The sequence below is a fragment of the Blennius ocellaris genome, assembly GCF_963422515.1.
Source record: "Blennius ocellaris genome assembly, chromosome: 8".
In the NCBI taxonomy this organism is placed as follows: domain Eukaryota; kingdom Metazoa; phylum Chordata; class Actinopteri; order Blenniiformes; family Blenniidae; genus Blennius; species Blennius ocellaris.
This window is the reverse complement of record NC_137657.1, coordinates 7,719,827-7,741,941: the sequence shown is the minus strand read 5'-3', so window position 1 is coordinate 7,741,941 and position 22,115 is coordinate 7,719,827. Positions and strand designations below refer to the sequence as shown.

The 22,115-nt window shown below is 41.2% G+C and overlaps 1 protein-coding gene across 2 annotated transcripts in view; it reads left to right on the top strand.

Annotated features, from left to right (window-relative positions):
* Window positions 1-22,115, top strand: part of dgkb (diacylglycerol kinase, beta) — a gene marked incomplete at both ends in the record, with an annotated part of 70,052 nt that overhangs the window by 17,971 nt on the left and 29,966 nt on the right. For both annotated transcript variants that reach the window (XM_080501365.1, XM_080501364.1), the window contains 11 exons: window positions 802-921; window positions 4,130-4,247; window positions 4,585-4,673; window positions 5,029-5,145; window positions 5,466-5,564; window positions 6,292-6,393; window positions 9,682-9,755; window positions 10,331-10,405; window positions 13,465-13,550; window positions 14,213-14,302; window positions 15,240-15,400. In XM_080501365.1, the coding sequence (XP_080357491.1) occupies window positions 802-921; window positions 4,130-4,247; window positions 4,585-4,673; window positions 5,029-5,145; window positions 5,466-5,564; window positions 6,292-6,393; window positions 9,682-9,755; window positions 10,331-10,405; window positions 13,465-13,550; window positions 14,213-14,302; window positions 15,240-15,400 (1,131 nt within the window). The remainder of the gene's footprint in view (window positions 1-801; window positions 922-4,129; window positions 4,248-4,584; window positions 4,674-5,028; window positions 5,146-5,465; window positions 5,565-6,291; window positions 6,394-9,681; window positions 9,756-10,330; window positions 10,406-13,464; window positions 13,551-14,212; window positions 14,303-15,239; window positions 15,401-22,115) is intronic.

Below are 22,115 nucleotides of genomic sequence, written 5' to 3'. Positions count from 1 at the left end.
CGGAACATTAACCGATAGGAGGATTGAAGGGTGAAGGTAGAGCTTTATACAACAGTGTCGCTCTTGAAGCTGTTTTAACACAGACTGAACTTTAGCACTGAATGTTATCATTCAGTATGGTTGTTTTTCAAAAGAAATACAAATTTAGTGGCACATTGTGACACTGAGATTATCAATGCAATGAGTATTATTATTATTATTATTATTATTATTATTATTATTATTATTATTATTATTATACTTTCTATTGTTAAATATTGATGTGTGTATTGTTGAATTACCTATTTTATTGTGATTACAGTAGCTTTTACTGATTTGTTTGTTCATTATGGTTAATTAGAAATACTACTAAATATAAATATAATGAATGCATAATTATAAAGAAAATTTTGAATTATGAATAGTAACTTATGTATGACAGGTTATAAACGTGAATAAAGTTTCTATAGATCAGTCGTTGAGGCGCTGTCTTCAGCCTCAACAGTCACTATTACCACGAACTCCTGTTCATTGGAGAAACGCGTCATTAATTCTTATATATGTATGTGTGTGTGTATATATAAGATCTGTCCACATGCTTTTGATTTCTATCAAAAAATAGACATATAATATGTATTAAACTTCTTTTGTTGTCATTTGTTGCAACACACAAAGTGCAAAACAAGTTGCATCACAGTGAGAAAGAAACAATGAAGAAATCCTAAAATGACGTTTCTGAGCGTCCAGTTGACAGTAGATTTATAATCACTGAGTAGAAGAAGTGACGGTAATTCATCAAATGCTTCTTGTAACTTCTTGCAGATCCTCCAGGAGATGATGCAGGAGATCGACTACGACCACGACGGCACCGTGTCCCTGGGGGAGTGGATCCAGGGTGGCCTGACCACCATCCCCCTGCTGGTGCTGCTGGGCCTGGAGACCGTGAGTCCACAGTGGGACCACCGGGAGGGGGGGGGGGGCTGGGACTGTGATGAATATATAGAAAATCAATAAGAAACACGAGCTCATATACTTTCTTTATTATATTTAAAATGAACAGACCGCTTTATTGTCAGGACAACAAATTATTTAAATTATGGTACAAAAATAAACAACAATCATGAGCTATACAATAGAGAGCTGAGGGGTAAAAGGGCATATGGCAGAGTGATAAAAATTTAAAAAAAATTTTTTTTATGTAAGTACCTGCCATTTAATAGTATCAAAATCTATTAACATCTATTAATAATGATAATAATATTAACAGCTGAGTTGCGGGTTATTTTTACCTTAAATAATAGGCAAACTATCCACTCCTTAACTTATTCACTTATTATTTATGTGTTATGATGCATCTGAATTCATGACATTTCTTTTTGACTGATGTATTTTAAAGGTCTGGGAAATACTGCAAACATGTAGACACGATTAAAACTGAGCCTTTCGGCCGGTTTCGTTCAACAGCCACAGCCTGAAGAGCTTTTTTCTCTCACATGCTGCAAGTGCAAATTGACTTTAGCGGCGTCTCCTCTTACCTTATTTCATTTCAGTTCTGCAAAATGATTATGTTAATGACTCTCAGGTCCCAGGAGTACATTTACATGTATTATTTAATGAGTCGCTGTAAATTACCGTGACTCACACTGTCAACTAAATTATTGAAATTTCAAATATAGATCTAAAGAGTGCTGTTTGTAGGTGGTGCATAATGCCACTGCTTGTTTTCTTTCTTTATTCTAACAGAGCGCATCTCCCTCGTCTGATCTGTACTTTGTTTTTCCCATATATCTTCATAGTCTTGGGTTGATTTGATGTTTACATTCCCATTTCTCCATGAGGATCTGTTTTTTGTTTTTTTTCCAACCTGCCAGAATCAGACTGATTTGTTGTCATTCAGGCATTACACCACCGTTAGAATGATGTGACAATCACAGACTTTCTGAATAAAAAATAAACACAGAACCAGTTTTAAAGCAATGCAAAGATACTCCACTCTATTCAAAAATCTTACTCACAAATGGTTCATTTAGCCCGTGGGACAAAATTACAAAGCAAACTGTAAAAATGTATATCTAAAAAGCGCAGTGACCACAACACTGAGACATGAATGTAAACTTGACATTTTGTGTTTCTATATGCATGTGTATGCAAACATATATATGGATATATAAATATTCTATATTAGATAACATTCCTACTGTTATGTTTACATATATAACATTATTTTTAATACAGAAAGATAATTATAATATATTAAATATTGGAGAAGGGGTAGGATTTGATAACTTTACTTCTTCCGACCCCTTTTCAGCCGTGTTAATCAGATATATGAAATACGTATGTATGTATGTATGTATGTATGTATGTATGTGTAGGTCTAATTAAATCTAATAGATTTTTGCATTACTATATTTTCATAAGATATAATGTATTTTATTATTTACATCACATTATTAATTAACATCAAATGGTGTATATATTTGTGTGTGTGTGTGTGTGTGTGTGTGTGTGTGTGTGTGTGTGTGTGTGTGTGTGTGTGTGTGTGTGACTTGCATTATGCAACAACTATAAGACAATGTTTTTGGACATTTGGTTTCATTAATATGGACTTTGTGTTGAAATTGTAGCCATTTTCAGGAGTAACTGTTTGATTTTGTGAAACTATAGACGCTGCCATCACGTATACTCTGCACCGCAACAAAGAAAAACTTCTAAATTTCAATTTCAAAGGTTAATTCAAGGTGAAATTTGTCTGTATGTGTCCCCTGAAGTAAAATCTTTTTTTTAACCCTGCTTATGACATGTCCGCTGCACACTGTAAGAAGTTCACAGCTCTCCACGCAAGACTGCTGTGTTTTTTAACCCTCGTTTTTGTTTACATCCTGCATACTTTTTTTTTTTAATAGCCATTGTAGCTGCAAACCATCTATTTTAGTTCAGCGCCAGTGTCGCTCTGATCAGTACGTCATTTCATACTTTATTTCTATTGGTCAGCTGGTAGGTCAGAGGTCGCAGCAGCAGTCGCCAAATTTCTAACACTGTCCACTTTTTAAATGAGCCCTTGATTACAGTTTGATGTACAGATTTATATGTACCCAGGATGTCACTCCAGTCAGTCAGTGGGTCAATCCAATATTACCCTTCATCGGTATTGAAGGTGAATCTCTTGGCCAATCAACTTCTTGTGTTTTTTTATGAAACTGCACCACCAAATAAACAAACTTCCCATCAAGAGTCTGAAAAGGAAGAGACTTGAGGAGCAGAGATGTCACTTTTTTTTGCAAAACAATATGCCTACAGCACTTTTGTCAAATCGGGTAAAAGTGTAAAACTACTGTTAAACTATCAATTTAACTGATAAACTGAAGATTAAGGGACGGACACGTGAAGATCTTTCCTTTAGACTTGAATCTAATCCAGACAGTAGAGAACATTTCCTCCTCGTGTTCGGGTGGCCGTTACACTGCCTGTTTATAAATCCTGAATGCGTTTACATTTCAGTTTTTGACTTAAAGTTACTATTACAATTTTCAATATTTCCCATTATTAAATATCTTTTTATAGTTAACAGCTCACTGGGTCCTCTGATTATTCACTATTTTGTTCAACAGGTTTAAAATGAATAGAATTGAATAGAATAGAGGGACATTATTTTACAGTGTTGCCCTGTACAAAATAGGACAAATATCAAATAACACAGCATAAATATCAAATAAGTATCATTTATAGTTTATATTTTAACACATATTTATGACGGGATTTATGAACAGTCAAGCAGGTTTAGGAGATTTTTTATTCACTACTTGAGATTTTGCTTTCTTTGTGATTCATAAAAAAGTCCCTGTTTACCCTTTCCTGTGGCTTCATCATGTGTATGAGCCTTATATTGAGGAGTCCTGCAGTTCACAGTGTCTCCACTAGGTGGAGGCATTTGTCAAACTATGACAAATTCCAACCGGGCAGTTTATTTTTATTTATGAATGAATATTACCACAGAGGGAGGTCATCGGATCCTTTGCCCTGAACTCTCCACTCAGCACCGACTGTAACATTGAACAAAATCACTTCTCATTAAAGTGATTCACTTCTAATTGGGGAATAAAATTGCCTAAATATAATAGTGTCTTTTTCCTCCCCCTCTTCCCTGCAGAATGTAAAAGATGATGGGCAACATGTGTGGAGACTGAAGCACTTCAACAAGCCTGCCTACTGTAACCTGTGTCTCAACATGCTAATTGGACTGGGGAAGCAGGGACTCTGCTGCTCATGTAAGGAACTCCCTTTCCCGGAAAAACACACATTTATTGAGAGAGATATGCCGCTTTATTGTGCACGTGCTTGACGTGAATATATATTTCTGGCCTGAGATTGGTAGTGAAAATGGAAATGTCAGTGGAAACAGCTGAATTGAGGAATTGGCGAATATCTTTTTAAGATATCTGATTGGCCGTACGTTCGTTACCACACCACATCCTTCAGTAGATCTCTCTACCTGTATGAAACATCTGTCCTGTCTTTCCTCTTGAGTATCTTCTCTTTCTTGTTCAGGAGAAAAATAAAACCCAGGTTTTTTGTGTGTGTGTGTGTGTGTATGTTTTCCCCCAGTCTGCAAGTACACCGTTCACGAGCGCTGCGTGGCTCGTGCTCCACTGTCATGCATCAAAACCTATGTCAAGTCCAAGAAAAACACAGAGGTGCGTCCAATTGAAGTGTTTCCCCGTCGGCACGCTTGGATCGCCAATGCTCCACGGAGCTTTGGTCAAGGGCCTCTCTTCCTCTGATGGGATTGAAACAACTCAGTCTGCTACTAAGCATTGCTAATCACCAGGATAATCTGAGTTTAGAGATGCGCAACACACACACACACACACACACACACACACACACACACACACACACACACACACACAGGCGAGCCTTTTCTGTTTCTGCCAGCTTCTATTGTTTCTCTTTGCTCGCTTGCTGATTGCCGTGGCTTTGTTTTTCTGCAGCGTGTTTGCTTTTTCACTTCCTTCCCTCCCTGTATGCCGCCTCTGCCTCTCTCCGCAGGTCATGCATCATTTCTGGGTGGAAGGGAACTGCCCCACCAAGTGTGACAAGTGTCACAAAACCATTAAGTGTTACCAGGGCCTGACTGGGCTCCACTGTGTGTGGTGTCAAATCACGGTAAGCCGCCACCCAAGGAGAAGGCAGCCACCTCCTCATTATATTCCCACTGCTTCTTGTTGTTTAGGGTTTTTGCACCTCAGATACCTCGCAAGTCATACCCACCAATTTACACCCGGAAAACACTTGTTTGCAGTCGCGGGGGTTAATGGGAAATAGAGCGGATCCAGTGACGCGCGTTAAGCAAATGGATCAGAGAAGCTCACATCTGCAACGTTGCTGCTCGTTGTTAATGACGCTGCTGCTTCCTCCTCCTCCTCCTCCTCCTCCTCCTCCTCCTCCTCCTCCTCCTCCTCCTCTTCCTCCTCCTCCTCTTCCAGCTCCATAACAAGTGTGCCTCCCACGTGAAACCCGAGTGTGATTGTGGACCCCTGAAGGATCACATCCTGCCTCCCAGCTCCATCTGCCCCGTCGTCCTGGTAAGAACTTCCCTCCTCTACGGTCAGCAGCCCCCCCTCCCCCCCAAAAAAAACCAAAAGAACGGTCGACTCTGACCCGGTTTGACTTCATCCAATCGTCAGCCTGCGCTCCCCCGCTGAGCTCTGATCCTGCAACGACTTGTCAAAGTTTGAGGTTATTTCCAAACTGGAACAAGTCTGTGTGAGAAGAGAAAAACTGTTACTGTAAAATGTCAAACATCCAACTTTCAACTTCTGTTTTTTTTTTTTTTAAGTTCGCCAGACTTCAAAATCACTTCAAAATCCACTGAGGCATCAGCAGGAAACTATGAAATGGCTTGATGTTTTCAAATACTTTAATTATTGGATTATAGCAGTTAATTCATATAATTCGGAAGTTTGCCATTAAATTCTTCTGGAAAACTAATTGAAGTTATAATGTCAGAACTTTGTCCATAAAATTAGATTACATGATTTATCGTAAATCGCTGGAAAATAAAGCACAGAGGATTTTATTTTCTGACGTAAGTACTAAACTGTTGATTTGCATCATTGTCAGAGCCGTCAGGAACAATATAATTAATTAGATTTGTGTGTACATTTACACTGACCCATTGTTTTTGACTCATTTTCATTGTTAATCTCAACCTGTTCCAGCTTTAAACATGAATATACAGTGTCTCCGGTTACAGCGAGTGTCGGATCTGTTCAGATCTGTAACTTTTTCCTGACTGTCCTCCGACTGCAGGAGAGACAGACGACGCTGAGGAAAGACTCTCGATGCAGCCAGTCCAGCCGAGGGAAGATGCAACGAGCCAACTCGGTCACAGTGGACGGCCAAGGACTTCAGGTCAGCCTCCTTTCTCTTAACGTCCACGTTTACGTTGCATTTTGAAGTTAGATCGGACCCTGCCTTTTCTCAAATGTCATTTTTTTACATGAAAAAACTGAGCTGAAAGTGTCAGAGAGACAAATTTGAATTATTTAAACTAATTTATGCAGAAAAAAAACCAACGTGTTGCAGACATTGTAGACTACATTTAAACTTCACTAAATTAAAAAACATTTCTGAAAGGTGCGATATCGATATAAATATTATTATTATTGTTATATATAATAACTTAGATAATAGCAGTTGTACCTGTTACTGCATGTGGATCCAAAAAACACTGCATTTAATGCCAAAATAAGGTGATGAAATCAGGACTTTTAATGCTAAATTACTACTTGGTAAAGTGTATTTGCTCCCCTTACTCATCCAATCTGGATATTATTATTATTGTTGAGGGGAGATTTCGATATGCGAAGACCTTGTCCCCTTTTCAACCACCGTTTTAATCTATATATTCAATTCAACTTTATATATTTAGCACCATATACAACACAGGCATTTCGGGATGCTTTTAACATAGAGAAACCCAACAAATCCATATATAAGATAATAACGGAAATCAAAGAAATAGGGAGGAAGCTCCTCCTCATCCTCTCTGCGTTTGTCTCCAGGCGGTGGTAGCGCCGCCCTGGTGGCGGCAGACAGAGCGGTCTGTGGCTGCGGTGTGTGAGCTCACTGGCCTTCAACCTGCGTCGTGTGTAGAAGACGCCCTGCAGGTCGTGGAGGGTTGTTCTGACGGCGTCGCCTCCGAGGTCCTCGGTGAAGAATAAAGAGTCACAGCTTCTGATTTACATGTAGAAATAAATTGATGGCCTCTGTAATTGAGCCAGAAATAGAAAGGTCGGTTCTTAATCTCAAGTCCTGCTGATTCATTTCCCACCGGCAGCGTGACTTGTTTTAGGGAGAGTTTCCAGTGTTCCTGGGTCTGCGTTGCCCCGGCGGAGCCGTGGGAGGTCACGGGGAGCCCTGCAGGCCCCGCCGCTCGCCGGCGCCGCTCTGCAGAGCTCCGTCCTCCACCATATCTGTCAGCTCACGATGGACGCCTGCCGCCGTCCGTGGCGGCCGCCCGTCTCCGCGCGGCTGCGGGAGAAATAAGATGAATCGTATCCCAGGCACATCCGTCTCTGCCTCTCGCCGGCTAACCAGCGTAATAATCAAGATTATTATTTATAATTACAGGAAGTAATGGATCACTCTGGACTGGACAGGGAGCTCATTAATTCACCCTTAGCCTGCTGGGTTAGCAGACAGGGGGAGTTAAGTGCTTCATCTGTGTCAGGGAGAGAGAGGGAGCCGGGCGAGTTGTTGCACACTCACCGCAGGAAGGGCCACTCCAGCGAGGGCCTCTGGGTCCACGCTTGTTTGTGTGGCACGGGGAGAGTTCGGGCCTCCGGCGGCTCGGAGACGCTGGGAAATCCTCTTGACGCCCGATCAAAACCGCTGACAAATACAACCGCAAATCCTTGAATAGATTCACTACGTTCTCCACGGCCAATGAGCCGGTTTCCATGCACAATAAGAAACCGGTTGTTATTCGATTTGTGTATTACTGAAGCGACCATGTAAACAACACATGGTGTTCACGGAAGTTATCTGGTCGAGAGGCGTCATATTCTTCTAACACTTCTAGATTTCTCCTCAATTCCGCCTGGTGATGTCTTTATGTTTTATGATGCATGTCCTTCTTTTACATCTAAAAGGAGGAAAAAGGAAGTGAAAATAAAAGAACATGTTGTGAATTCGCACAAAGAGGAGAAGAGTTTGAAATGAAACCGTTTTGAAAATGTGACCGCCGTGGTTGAAATGACAGGATTGTTCAGTCTTGTGTTATTATGTTCGTGCTCCTGAAGACAACGGACGAATGACTGAAACACATAAACCAGGATTTTCCAATTATAGGACATCTGAAGTGAATCTAAACAGATCTGATTATTATGATTATCTGATTGCTCCCAGTTCTAACTCTCAGGGTGAATAGACTCGCTGGCAATAAATGTTATTCTGCTCTAATTTATAACTACACAGAAACATGATGTCATCAGGCTCCACATCACAGGCTTAAAAAATTTGTTATTATTCTATTCTATTCTATTCTATTCTATTCTATTCTATTCTATTCTATCCTATTCTGTTCTGTTCTGTTCTGTTCTGTTCTGTTCTGTTCTGTTCTATTCTATTGTATTCTACTTCAAAGTGCTTTACTTTAACAAACAAGTACAGCTGGTAATGAAAAAGGTGGATTAAAAACAAGAAAAGATAAAAAGAAAAAAACAATGAAATGTAAAATACCACGGCAAATAAAAGTAGAATGTGTATGTTATGTGTTAAGTGTTAAAAAAGCAGTACAACACGGAATCAATTCTGACTTTACTGAAAGGTCTTCAGCCTGATTTTAGAAGAACTTAAGAGTTGAAACCGTCCTGCAATTTTCAGTTTGCTCCAAATATTTGCAGCATAAATCCTAAACACAGGTTCTACATGTGTCTTCCTGACTGAAACGGAACGCAGAACAGTACAAAAGGTCTGAGAGGTGTTTTGTTGCCATTTTGGGCAAAATATGAGGTGAAACCTTTCAAATAACATCATTTTACAGTCCCACCTTTTCGGGGGCCTTTTTGGTTTTAGTCTGTATTTTTTTACATTTCCTCTTAAATTTTACTTGATTGTAGTGATTGTCCAAACAGGATTCTTTTAGAATACAGAAATTCAGTTAATTCCTGCTTCGAAGTGTGATTACTACTTTGTATTAAACCTCAGGAAGTCATAATTAACAAGAAAAGTATCATTCGATCCTGCTTAAGTCCGTTTTAAGTGACATTAGAAAGAACTAAACTGTTATATCAAAGCATCTAACCCTGACTTATGATTAAGACACATTGATATGCATGTTGGATCCACGACTATGTTGACGGCTTCCGTCCTGCTTTGGGAAAACGTCTCTCTTCATATAGAACGAAGAGAAGACCGAGTTGATGTATTTTTAGAGACGGTGGTCTAAGGATCCTCTCCACTGCTCTCTATAATTAGATACCATAATTAACACAGGATTAACTTTATAGTCATGCAACTTCTCTGGGAGCTTGGCACCTCGCCTCTGCCAGGTAGCAGGAGGAGCGGCGGCGGCTCGCATGACGGGCTGCACGTACTGGAGGAAAACGTCTGAGGGAGATGGCTTGAAAGTGAATTCCTGTGAAGCATCCTGCAGTCTCCAAACACCGACGGTTTGTTTTGACATCTCCCATTCAGATCACAACAATAGAGGGCACTCATCCTCTGCTAGTGTTTGTCAATCCGAAGAGCGGGGGGAAGCAGGGCGAGCGGTAAGTACACAATCTGTCTCAACACGCTACAAGAGGCCCGTGAAGCCGCGGCGGCGGTGGAAGGCAGCAGCACGGCCTCTGGCTGCCGAGTGCCGCGGGCTTACTTAGTCAAATAAAAACACAATAACATTTACCTAAAGCGCTGGCTTGGCTGCGTCTACTGTCAGCTCACACACACACACACACATATATACATGAACACACACACACACACTGCCTCTCCTCTGACACCCTCCTCACTGTCACGGCCCCCTTCTTTAACCCAGGGCTAATTGGGTTATTACTGAGACATATCCATTCACTCCTTATTACGCCAGCCACTCATTTGTTTAAATTATGAGATCAAAATATGACTTCAGCCAGTTGATATAATGAAATTGAAATTAAAATGAATTAGTCTTTCTAATGGCTTCTCCTCAAGGGGACTTTTTTTCTTGGGGGGGGGGTGGAGGTATGTCCCACCCCGCTGCCCAGTCCGCCGCCTCGTCACGTCTCAATCGGATCAGCGCCCGGCGCCATAAATCTCCCAGGTTCTTGAGATATTCATGTTTCCTCCTTTATCTCCACTCCTTCAGGATCTACAGAAAGTTCCAGTACCTCCTGAACCCGAGACAAGTGTACAACCTGGCCAAGAACGGACCCATGCCGGGGTATGTTCACCTTCACCTGTTAGCAGGGAAACAAGGTGTTTCACCGAGTCTTCTCTTGTGTTTTCAAAATAAACAAGGAGGAAAAATTGACGAGGATGCCCAAAGGGGGCCTCGAGGGACTTGTTGAGTTTTCCAGGTGTGTTTATTTCTTCTGAACACAGAGCAGATTTTGTTCTGCAATTATGGGCCGTTAAAGAAATCACTTTGTGATGTGTTTTTTTTACTTTAGGAGATGAGAAACACAAGATCGTTGACACAGATCTTAAAATCTGAGTGATTCTTTGTAAAAAAAAAGAAAAGAAAAAAAGATTTCTTTCAAACAGTCTTGACTGTTATGGCCCGCGCTCCACTCCATGTCTCGGAAACTGGTTTTTGAAATGAATTTCATAACAAACTTTCAAAACTAAGTAAAGAAATCTTTCAAAATTAAGAGACAATTCATCCATTAGAAACTTACTAAATCATATATATGAAATAAATAATACAAACAAGCAGTCAGAGTCAAGCTGAGAGACTTTGAAATATAAATTATTGCACTTAAAAAAAAAAACACACATCTTACATTGACAGAAATATATAAACCATTTTAATGTATAAAAACTTACTTTAACAGAAGTAACATTAATTAACATTAGTTACGTCTTAAGTCAAATATATTGTATTTGAATTTGTTTCCTTGTTCTATTTTTTTATTTAATTGGATTTATTTATTTATTTATTTTAAATTTTCTGCTGCTTTGAGTACGAGGCAATATTAGACTACTTTCAAAAAGAAGATATTGCAAAAAAATTTACAAAATTTTTATTTCATGTAAATTGTTGTCTGTTTTAACTCCACTGATCTCAAACCAGAGAGAAAATTTTAAAAAAGAGTGAAGTGAAACAAAGGAAGCGAACCTCAACTCCAAATCCGTCCCTCTGTTTGTTACCGTCCGCTAATGACCTTCTATTTACCAAACACAACAGTGTTTTCTGTTGTTGCCCACATATAATAGCGGCCATCACATGCAGGAGAGGCCCTCGGCATTAAGCCCTCCTCTGGGCTCATTCACGCAGCTCAGGCACAAATGAGGTGGGTTCACACATAACCAATCCTGGAGACGGCGCTATCATGCGGTCGCCGCCAACGAGCCGCGCCTCCATATGCATAAGGCTGCATGCGCCGGGGGAGCGGGCGACACGGGCGGCGGAGAGGGGGTAAAAGTCTCGCCATACCACATGTGATCACGCATACAGACCGGCGGCGGGTTTCCTATGGTTCACGTCTGTGATTAAGACGATGAATTTGAGGATTTACATGCATCAGGCTCCCTCGGTTTGCCGTTTTTCAACACACAGGAATGCTTCACGGGTGCCGTGCCGCCACGTTGTTTGGCTCTGATTAGATCTGAAAACAGAGTCTTTGGGGGCTTATGAAAAAAATAAATACACCGCAGCACACACACACACACACACACACACACACACACGGGGGAGGAAAAAGAATTCTTAAAAAGAAATCGGACCAGCAACTTTTGGAGGCTGACCTTGCGGCCGGAGTTTCTCGTCTTATCGACGTGGGCTGAGGCGTCACCTGCCTCTCAGGATCTGCTTCCAGAGCTTCTCCCCCGGAGCTGAGAAAACATCCCCGGTGACCTTTTCCCTGGCCGTAACCTTGTTAATATTTTGTCAAGTGCACTCGGCACGTTATTAGCGGGGCGAGTGGTCACGGTCGGACACTGCAGGCCGAGGCTGCAGCGCGCACCGCTGTCAATTAGCAGCCCCGCTAATGCGATCACAGCAAATTAAGTGTTTGTTTCTTGGTATTTAAACATCCCCAAAGTTGCCTTTCATGTCGGCGGCCGTCTGTTTTGCGTCTAATATGGTTTGCGGTCCCAGTTGGAGAGTAATTGAGCGAATCATTTACCCGCCATACGAGACTCCGAGGCTGGCTCATTCAGTTAGGGCTTTGTTATTGTGAAGGAACGGAAGAAGTTGGACTGAACATTGCCTGTCATGATCCAATTAGCCCTCCAACAGGCAGGCGAGCTCACTGAATGAGTAATTATCAATGCCACATGTGTTATTTTGTGGGATTCGACGGGGTTTGTAGTGTGCTGCGGCGGTGGGATCAAGACTGTTCTTGTGATATGCAAGATGTGGGGGTTAATGTCAAATCTGAGAAAGAATGAAAGCTTAAATAGGAGTGTGAAATGTTATTCACTATCACAAAATACTAAAGGCAAACAGATGAAATGATGACTTCTGTTTTCACCAGCTGATATTTGAACCAACAACTTTATTCTATGTTTGAAAAGGCAACATCCTGAGACACACGTAATCCGTTTCATCAAGAAAAAACTAGTATTTCAGTTAATATTTTGGTGTTTACCTCAGTTTTTTTTCTCTCATTGCTTAATTGATTTTTATTATCACTTCTTGGACTTATATCATGTCTTTTATGGACTAAAGTTAGAGCTCTCTGGCCTACAGTGCTGCCAGAAGTACATTAATTTCTCATGTATGTCGCTTATATATAAATATATATCTAAGATTCCAATCAAGCAGAAAGGGGATGTTGTTTTAATAATAGGGGCTAAAATACAGTCCAAAATTAATATAAATACTACAATACCATTACACATCTTGAAATATTCAGATTTTTGCCACAATTTCAAAATATATAGTGTTGAAAGTTAAACAAAATGGAAAAACCGGGAATGTTATTATATTCTGTGTGACCCTCAACTTGAAACTACCAAGTCATGACGCTATGGAAGCAAACCTTGTTGTTAATCTACTTGTGCAAGTGCAGAAGAGTTATTTACTACAAGCCGCATTTCAGAAACGTTGCCTGTTTCCATGGAGATGGATCATTTTAGAAAAGTTGCATTTTCAGCGGCTCAGAGCAACATAAGTGAGACAGTGAGTGACGGGCCCTGCATTTTCACCGGAGCTCTCTGGCGCCCCCAGTGGACGCCTCCAAAACCACTTGAATAAATCACCTTAACTGTCAGAGAGAATGTGAAAATGTCTGCAAGGAGCAGAACGAATCATTCACCCAGCTGAACTTCTTCCAGGTTGAACTTCTTCAGAGACGTCCCAGATTTCCGAGTGCTGACGTGCGGCGGCGACGGCACGGTGGGCTGGATCCTGGACTTCATTGGTACGCAACGCAACGCGTCGCCCTGCCACATGCTTTCACGTGGTCGCGCGTCACTCGCTTGTACAAGGGCCGCAAACTCCCTCACCTCCCGGCGTGCGGCCTCGTGCACACACTCTCCCTTCGGTTTCATCATGAAGTACAACATAGTAGAACTTCATTTCCTTTTTTTTTGGGGGGGGCAAAATTGCAATTGCTTTTATTAGTTCTCAGGCCCTGGTGCCCTGTTGTTGTTCTGTCTGAAATGGTAAAGCGTAATTTATGGCTTGTATATAAACACTTTCATTACGTCCAAGCCTGCGTATTCAGGGGAGGTAAAATGGGATGATTACTTGAGTTGGGAAAACAACATATTAGTCAACATTTGAAGAAGAAGAAGACGGGGAAAAAAAAAGAAAAAAAAATCACCTGGCCTCTTCTATTTGGTCTTGGAGATGTGTTACTTGTTCAGGCTCTCAAAAATTGCCTCAATTTTTTATCAATCAAAACAAAGAGAGGTAATAACTGTCAGGCGAAATGTGTCTCTCGAAATAGAAATAGACTGTACAGCTGGACGTTGGCAGCGAGCAAAAAATGGACTTGATGCCTTTCTTTTTGGGAGTTGGTTCGCAACGCTGGCTTCCTGTTTCACGTCTCCTCGCGCCACTTTTGTCCCGCCGCCGCAGATAAGGCCAACCTGGACAAGAACCCGCCGGTGTGCATCCTCCCGCTGGGCACGGGCAACGACCTGGCCAGATGTCTGCGATGGGGAGGAGGTACTGATCCTGAACTGATGGCAGCTGGAGGGACACCATCATGCCACTTTGCCAGTTCACCACCTTTCTGGTCTCAGTTCTTTCTACTGTGGGGCTGATTTATCCTCTCGTTTGGATCAAATATGACCGTTTCTTCACATTCTGCCCATTTTCATCTTTAAATTTGAAATTTGAAGTGTTTCTTTGCAGAGTAAACGGGATGAAAATGTCTATATTTTCACAAAACCAAACATTTACTGTAGAAAATGACTACAATCCCAACATAAAGCCAATTTTAATGGAACCTTCTGGTGCTTTCAGGGCAGCAGCATATAATATCACAGGTCTCAACATCTGTGACTTCTGAAGACATTTGTTTACAAAACAAATCTCGATTTTCTTTGAAATGTTTACGATTTTCTTGGTGGTTCAGCTGGATTACAGCCGGTTTTGTTTGACGTTTCATGTTTGATACCCTGGATCATTCAATGAAGTATGAAGGAAAAGTGAAACGACCGGGACAAATGAGAATCATTTGAAATGAACAGAAACTCAAAACAAGACAATGACAAAGGTTTAAGATTCAAATAGGGGAATTCAACAGATTGACAGGTTTTTTGATATAATTTGTCATGTTTGTTTGTTTGTTTGCTACCATTTCAAAATGAATTTTCAAACTAGTTTCTGTTCTTAAAAATATTCAAACAAGCATTTTGCACAAAACACTCAAAGATCTGTTTTTTTTGTCATGAAGAAAGTGACCGGAGACTAAAGACTTATGAAATCAAACAAATAGTGATAAATACCAGAAGCAGACACTCCCGGCATGCGCAATACAAAGTGTATGTGTGAGGTGGAGAAGTTTGTTTCCACGAGTCACAAAGCATCAGCCATGAAGGCGGATTTGTCCCAGACCCAGTCCGACGTCTCACTCGGTCTCCTGTCGTCTCTTCCCGAGGCTACGAGGGCGAGAGCCTCCTGAAGATCCTGCGGGACGTCGAGAACAGTTCGGAGGTGATGCTGGATCGCTGGAAGATTGATGTCACCCCCACCGATAAGGAGGAGCGAGGGGACCCGGTGCCTTACAGCATCATTAACAACTACTTCTCCATCGGAGTGGTGAGTCGGTGGGGGGGGGGGGGGGGGGGGGGGGGGGCATAAGGACAATAAAAACAATATAGTAAGACAAATTATTCTTCCGACAATCCTAAAGTGCTATTAAAGTAAAGTGCTTACTGTCGTACAAGTAAAGTGCCGGATTTTTTTTTTTATCTTCTCACCGTTCACACGTTAAAGGTGGAGTTTTCTCTACTGCTTGTAATGGATGAATTATTCTGTGCAACGGACGACTTTCTAAATTTAACTTCACAATCACACCCTTGTGGCATTTCCCAGCCAACTCGATCAATGAAGGAACGAACGTCAGTGATGTTTTCAAGCAATGCTTTAGGATTAGTGTTATTCTTCTCATATGATCATTGTTTGCTCTTTTCAGCAGCACCAGACTAACTCTGCTGGTCCAAATGTCTCTGGTGATTAATTTGCTGCTGTTTTACGAACTCGCCCTCTCGCCTCCTCTTCATATTTTGGCAGAACTAGTAGTTTACAGTCTGTTTACGTTTGTAAAAAGATTAACGCATGACATCACGTAGTACTCGTTGGGTTACATCAGGAAGGTTAAAACGGTAAGAGTATTGGACCAGATACCCAATAATTTTATGTAATTAATTTATATATAATAAAGATCCAAAACAGATTATTTAGAAATATTTAATTTCTTAGTATAAATGCCTTTTTGTGTTTTTTTTTTTTTTTTTTTTTTCAAAGCAGAAATAGTCTCCAAAATGTTTAAATTGCTTAAAACCTCAGTTTAGATCCGTATGATTGTAGGGTTGTTTTTTTTTAAAGCAGTAATTTAAATGATATTTAAATCTGTTTGGGCTTCAAAGAGTTTTCCATTCACTGAAATAGTATCTTTGTCAGCGGTGAAGTCAATTAAGACGAACTCTTTTGAAAGATGTAATTTACACTAAAAACAGAAGTTACCATTTAAAAGAAATATTTAACTTTAATCTAATTACTGCAGTCGTGTTTATCTCAAAGCGCTGTGATAAACAGTTTCCCTTTTCTTTTTCTTTTTTTTTTTTTACAGTGAATGCACCTTTAAGTGAATAGTCTTCGTCGTGGCATTCATGTGTAACTGTGTCTGCACACACGCAGTTGACAGCCGATTGTGTGTCGCTTCGCACTCGCGTGACGCCTCTCATTACTGAAACACCTACATGTGAAGGGATTTTGGTGACTCTCACATTGTAGGTGTCAAACCTGAGCGAACTCCCCGGTCGGGAAGAACATATGGTGGCGATGTTTAGCATCTGCATATTAAATGATAAATTCTCAGCGATTTCTTTACGAGGCTTCTTCACAGGTTTTTAATGACAGAAAATAAACAAGATACAATATTGTATTTTGTTTGGGTTTTTTTTTTTTTTTAAATGCATTGATGTCTTGATTTTACATGTTAACTGTTTATAAGCATAAATAGATGGGAATAAGTTAAATGACAAAAATAAACACATACAATTAGATAAAATACATGAAAAAAAACCTCCACAATTCAGTGTAACATTTTTTTCCATTTAATCCAGATTCATTCAGATCTTTTCCATATATTGCCCATTTTGCTCATAAATTCACAGCATAATTTCACTTGTGGTTGATGTGACCACAATTGCTAAATTGCAAAGTTTCAGCACTTTTTGTCTCTCAGCATGAGGTTCTACTAGTTGCCCATGTCGAATAAAAAGCTTGATTTACTCGGTAACTTCACATAATGACCTTAAACCAGGAGCGTTAATCATCTTCAGATTGCAGCACAATTTGACCATGTGCTTTACAACTTATACATCATATTGGATATTTAATCCACTATTTTCTTCAAAGGCATAAAACATTTAGTCCCATGTAGCTGGAACTCAAAATATAATATAATGGGTTCATATTATGATTAGAATAAATTAGAAAATATCTTTAATGTTGACACAATTCTACATTTGTGTAATACGACAGACGAGAATGGAAAAAAAGAGAAGTTATACTCTTGTGTGCCCCTGGTGGGCGAATACAAAATATACAGTTGTCATAATTTGTCCTGGTCTTCCTGGCTGGATTAGACTCTGTTGTGGCCCGCGGGCCGAGCGTTTGATACCTCTGCTATTGACCGCTATTAAACATTATCCTGTCAACGTGTGTACTTAAACCAATAGCTCCTCAGCTCTTTATATTATCTATAAACTGCATTTTGATCATTTGTTTTCAGCCTTGTAGCCTTGTAACCTACTAGATATATGAAAAGAGAATCCTTTTCTGACAAGTCTACAACAAAAAAACCAAAATACAAAATGACGATGCTCAATAGAGTCTTAAAAAATCTGCAATCTGATTCCCAGAGTGACACAAACCAGCACAATGAGAATCGTAGCTGCAGGGGTGTTTCAGTGCGTCACTTGTGTAAATCTGGTGAAAGATGCACATGACACCTTTAAAAACTTTTCACACCAAAGCAATCGCGGCGAGAACGAGTCGCAGTCGCAGAGAAGTGAAGGTGCCAGCAAACAAGAAAAAAAAACAAAACAAACGAGACGAAGTGGAAAGGAACAAAAGCAGCTGCAGCGTGGACCGACAGGTCAGAAACCCCCCCCCCCCACATACACACACACACACACACACACACACACACACACACACGCACACACACACACACACACACACACACACTCCTTCTTGGAAACTCGACTTTGTTGCTCAAGGTTGAATCAGAAACGCGGCGCACCGCAGTGGTGGCGTAATGAGTCAATTTATTTATGTTGATCACACCGTCGTTAGGCCTTTATTGAGATGTGCTCAAGCCCCAAGCGCCGCTGATCGATAAACAAGCCTCGCCGTGCGTCTGCGTGGAGTTACCAACCCGCCAGGTACCCCTGTCCATCTCCACCGTAATGACACTGATTTCTCGTCGCTCATGTTGGCCATTACTGATAAATGTCAGGGGGAAATATGGTAATTGACATTTGCAGGTGGCAGAGGGGGGGGGGCACTGGGGGCTGTGAGGGGCGTGCAGATTGTGGCAGGGACATAAGTGATGCATGGCCTTACAAATGTTAGTTGAATAACACCTCCAGCCCGGGCCCCTAATGACGCTGTTTGAGGATATTAGAGGACAGGTCTTGTTAACATTGTGATAGAGGAGAACAATGGCTGCAATCCGTCTGCGGCGCCCAACATATGGCGATGTGTACCAGGGGAAGTGGCTACAGTGTGAGGTACATCTCTGAGTAGCCATCCTAATGTTTAAGGCCATTAATTTCCATAAATGCCAAAAGCAGAAGTTAATCTGTCTTTCTTTCTTCCCTCCCGACAGTAAATAATGGTGCATTGAAAGGACGTGTGAAATAATAAATATATACCTTCACGCTGTGAGGCGAGAGCGCGAACCACTGCATTAGCGTGTGTTATAGTAGATCTACAGCATTTCTCACCGTTCTTCAGTTTTATCCTCAACAACTTTGACACGCCAACGAGACGATTTCAGAAACTCACACAAATCACGGGCTTGATTTTGTTTAATTTAGAGTGAATTTTGTGTTTTTGATAGAGGAATGTGAAATGTGAAGGCAACAACCCAAAGGGGACTAGAAAAGACAAAAGCACAGAATAAAAGAGACACGATTACCATCAGCTTAGCGAAGAAAACCGTGTAAAGGGTGTTATTTCGACTGAATATATGACATTTTTATCAGGACAGGCTGATTTCTTCTTCTTCTTCTTCTTCTTGAGTCAAACTTGTAAGAATGTAAAAACAAAGCGTCTTTGGCCTGACTGGTTCATAAAGTCATTACGACTCCTATTGTCTTTGCTCACTTGGTGGGATTAGTACCCAGAGGGTGTGATGATGACAGATGAAGTTGTTTGTGGGGGATTAGGAAGATTTTGAGCTCTCTATGGATTTGAGTGTGATATAATATTTCGTTTGCATCAAATGTAGTTTTTTTTCCTTTGCTTTCCGCTGAATGAAAAAAAAAAAAAGAGAATTACATTAAAGATTATGCGACAAGTCAAGCTGATAATTACCTCAGAGATTATGCAGATGCAGAGTAGATTGTTTTTGTAATGACACTGTTGAAATCCAAAGATCAGCAGTCGCAGCAACTGTGGATGTCGACATATGCTGGAAATACTCAACAAAAGTTGAAGTCCATCTTGTTCTTTCCTTGTCTGATTGCTCTTTGACACGATGTATGAATCTCAGCAAAGGAAACTTACTAAAAATATTTAAATTCCATTTGACTGTGATTTCCCCCCCCCCCCAAAAAAAACGAATAACCGTCTTTTTTATCATCTTCTAAATTCCTCCAATGTAACCTTCTGCCACGGCCCGGTCGGGTCGAGAATTAATGGCGCCATCCCTTTGGGAGGATGTGGAAGTGACGTGAAGTGTAATGATCTCAATCAGGGCCAGGGGTGAGAGACAGAACTAATCACTGAGCGCGCTCCGCTACCATAATGCAGTCAGTCGCCCTAATGACCCTGGCACTCCTGTCAAAGCCATTACTCTCCCCCTGTAGTGAAAGGCACATCAAACCGCTGGGGCCCCACTCATAATTGGACTAAACTTTGAGCTATGAGAGGACATTACACATGTCCTGTATTAATTTGGGTGCCAGATTTTTACATTGGTAATTATTTGAGGGCGGCTACAAAGCAGGGGGGTAAAGAGAGAGTGAGTGAGATGAAACCAGCCGACTGCCGCGAGGGGGTCAGTGCACAGGGATGGGAACGTGTCCCACAAGTGTCCATGGGTTGTTCTACCTGTACCTGTGTGAGTATTTATGTTTCATCCGTTCGTTTTAGAAATCAACCACCAGGGATGTTGATTGATGGTATCGATTTTACAAAGATTTTAATTTACTCCAAAAAAAAAGGAAGATGCTCATCATATAATTTTCACATATTCAGGTATGACATTAACTTCTTTACCTTTAACAATGTTAAAAGTGAAAGTAGAGCCTGTGAGGTGAGTCTGGCGATGAATTCTCAGGCCAGGTGGGATTACAGTGTCTCAGGATAAATGATGTCAAGATAACTGTTGAACAGTGGAGCAATGATATTATTTTTTCTTTTTCTTTTCTAAACAGTCTATGTGCTGTAAGGTTCTCATGTTGTAAATGGGACAGAGACAACCGAGGGAAATCTGGGCAAAGGAGTAACTGTGGCAAATCACAGATGCGAGTTCAGTTAGTCAGGACTGCATGGCGACATTCAGACATTCAATCCATCCCAGACGATCCTCGTCCAATGAAACATTCAATATTTCTTTTTCATGGAAAGACATATCAAGAGGAGATTGAGCCGTCACAAAAGGCATAGTTATAATCTGATCGGTTTCAAAACATTTCCTCGTCAACCTTTTCATTTGGACCCTGTTGAACATCTGGATTCCAAAGCACAGAGCCGATGCTTCATTCTGCTTTTAGCTGGGGTCACCTCCGTGTCCTCAGGTCTTGTAGGTGTTGAAACTCCCAGTGACATCCAGGCCGTCCCAGATTTGACAGTTTAAAACAGGACATCTGTCGACTGACTGAAGGATCACGACCGCTCGTTGACTTCCTTCCATCTTCTTGCCTGCTTCCACAACACGGGGTTGCAATGATGGTGCAGAGACATCATCACACCGCCGCAACGTCTCCGAGCTTTCTGAGACCTAATAGAGCAAAGAGCAGAGAGTTCTAAGGTTTCCAGCGGGTTCTTGACGGACGTCCCTGTTCATAAGCGTGCTAGACCTCCAAAAGGAGGCGAACATGTCTTCAGTTTCTCGTGGATCCTTGAGCTTCTCACTCTCTCACACGTTATGACCCAGATTGTCCATGAATGGTCATATACAATATATTATGACTATAGGTCTTGTAGTTGTGAACAAAATGGCTTTGGTATGTTTGCTTTAGTAAAAGTTACACACACACACCAAAAAAAAAGAGTCTGCAGCAGAGCAACAAAGTGCTCCCTCCACCCCGGCTTGCTTGAAATCTCTGTTTATACTGTTGCAAAGCCACAGCTCCACTTGTACAGAGCTCAGATAATAGACCCCAAACCAAAGGGGAGACAACCTCTCCTTCATTTCGCTCTCTTGTTTGCAGCTATTGTCCTGTTTGTAAGAAAATCAAGTTACAATCTCTCAGATATATCCATCACCTCACCTCTCTGGCTCCAGTTGGAAGCGTGAGGCGAGTCTGCGGGGATCTTGAAGAAATCTTTTGGTCTTCTGCTTACAGCCTCTTCAAGAGACATCAAGAGAAGCTCCATTGATTTTTTTTTCTCTCCCTCCCTCCCTCCCTCTCTCTCTCTCTCTCTCTCTCTCTCTCTCTCTCTCTCTCTCTCTCTCTCTCTCTCTCTCTCTCTCTTGGCTCCTGCTAAATTTCTGTACAGAGAGCTAGCAGGGGGTCCTCCCTGTAGGTGCTGTTTCAATAGTGCCACTCAAAACGGAGTGGGTCAAAACAGATTGCTTCAGTCGAGGGGGGAGAGGAACAAGCCCACAAAGTTTACCGCAACTTTTTTTTTTTTTTTTCCCCCCGCCTCACTTTTTATGGAGACGCTTTCAGAGCTGGACAAGTTTATAGTGTTTGTCAGGGTTTTTCACAAATCTCCGCGCCAGCATTTTTCTGCTGATACTCAGAAATATGAAATAAAGGAAGTTTTGGTCCCTAGTGAGTAATTGGGCTTGACACTGGTGAGGGCGCGCACGCTTTATTACCAAATGCTCTGAAGTAATTCAGCATCC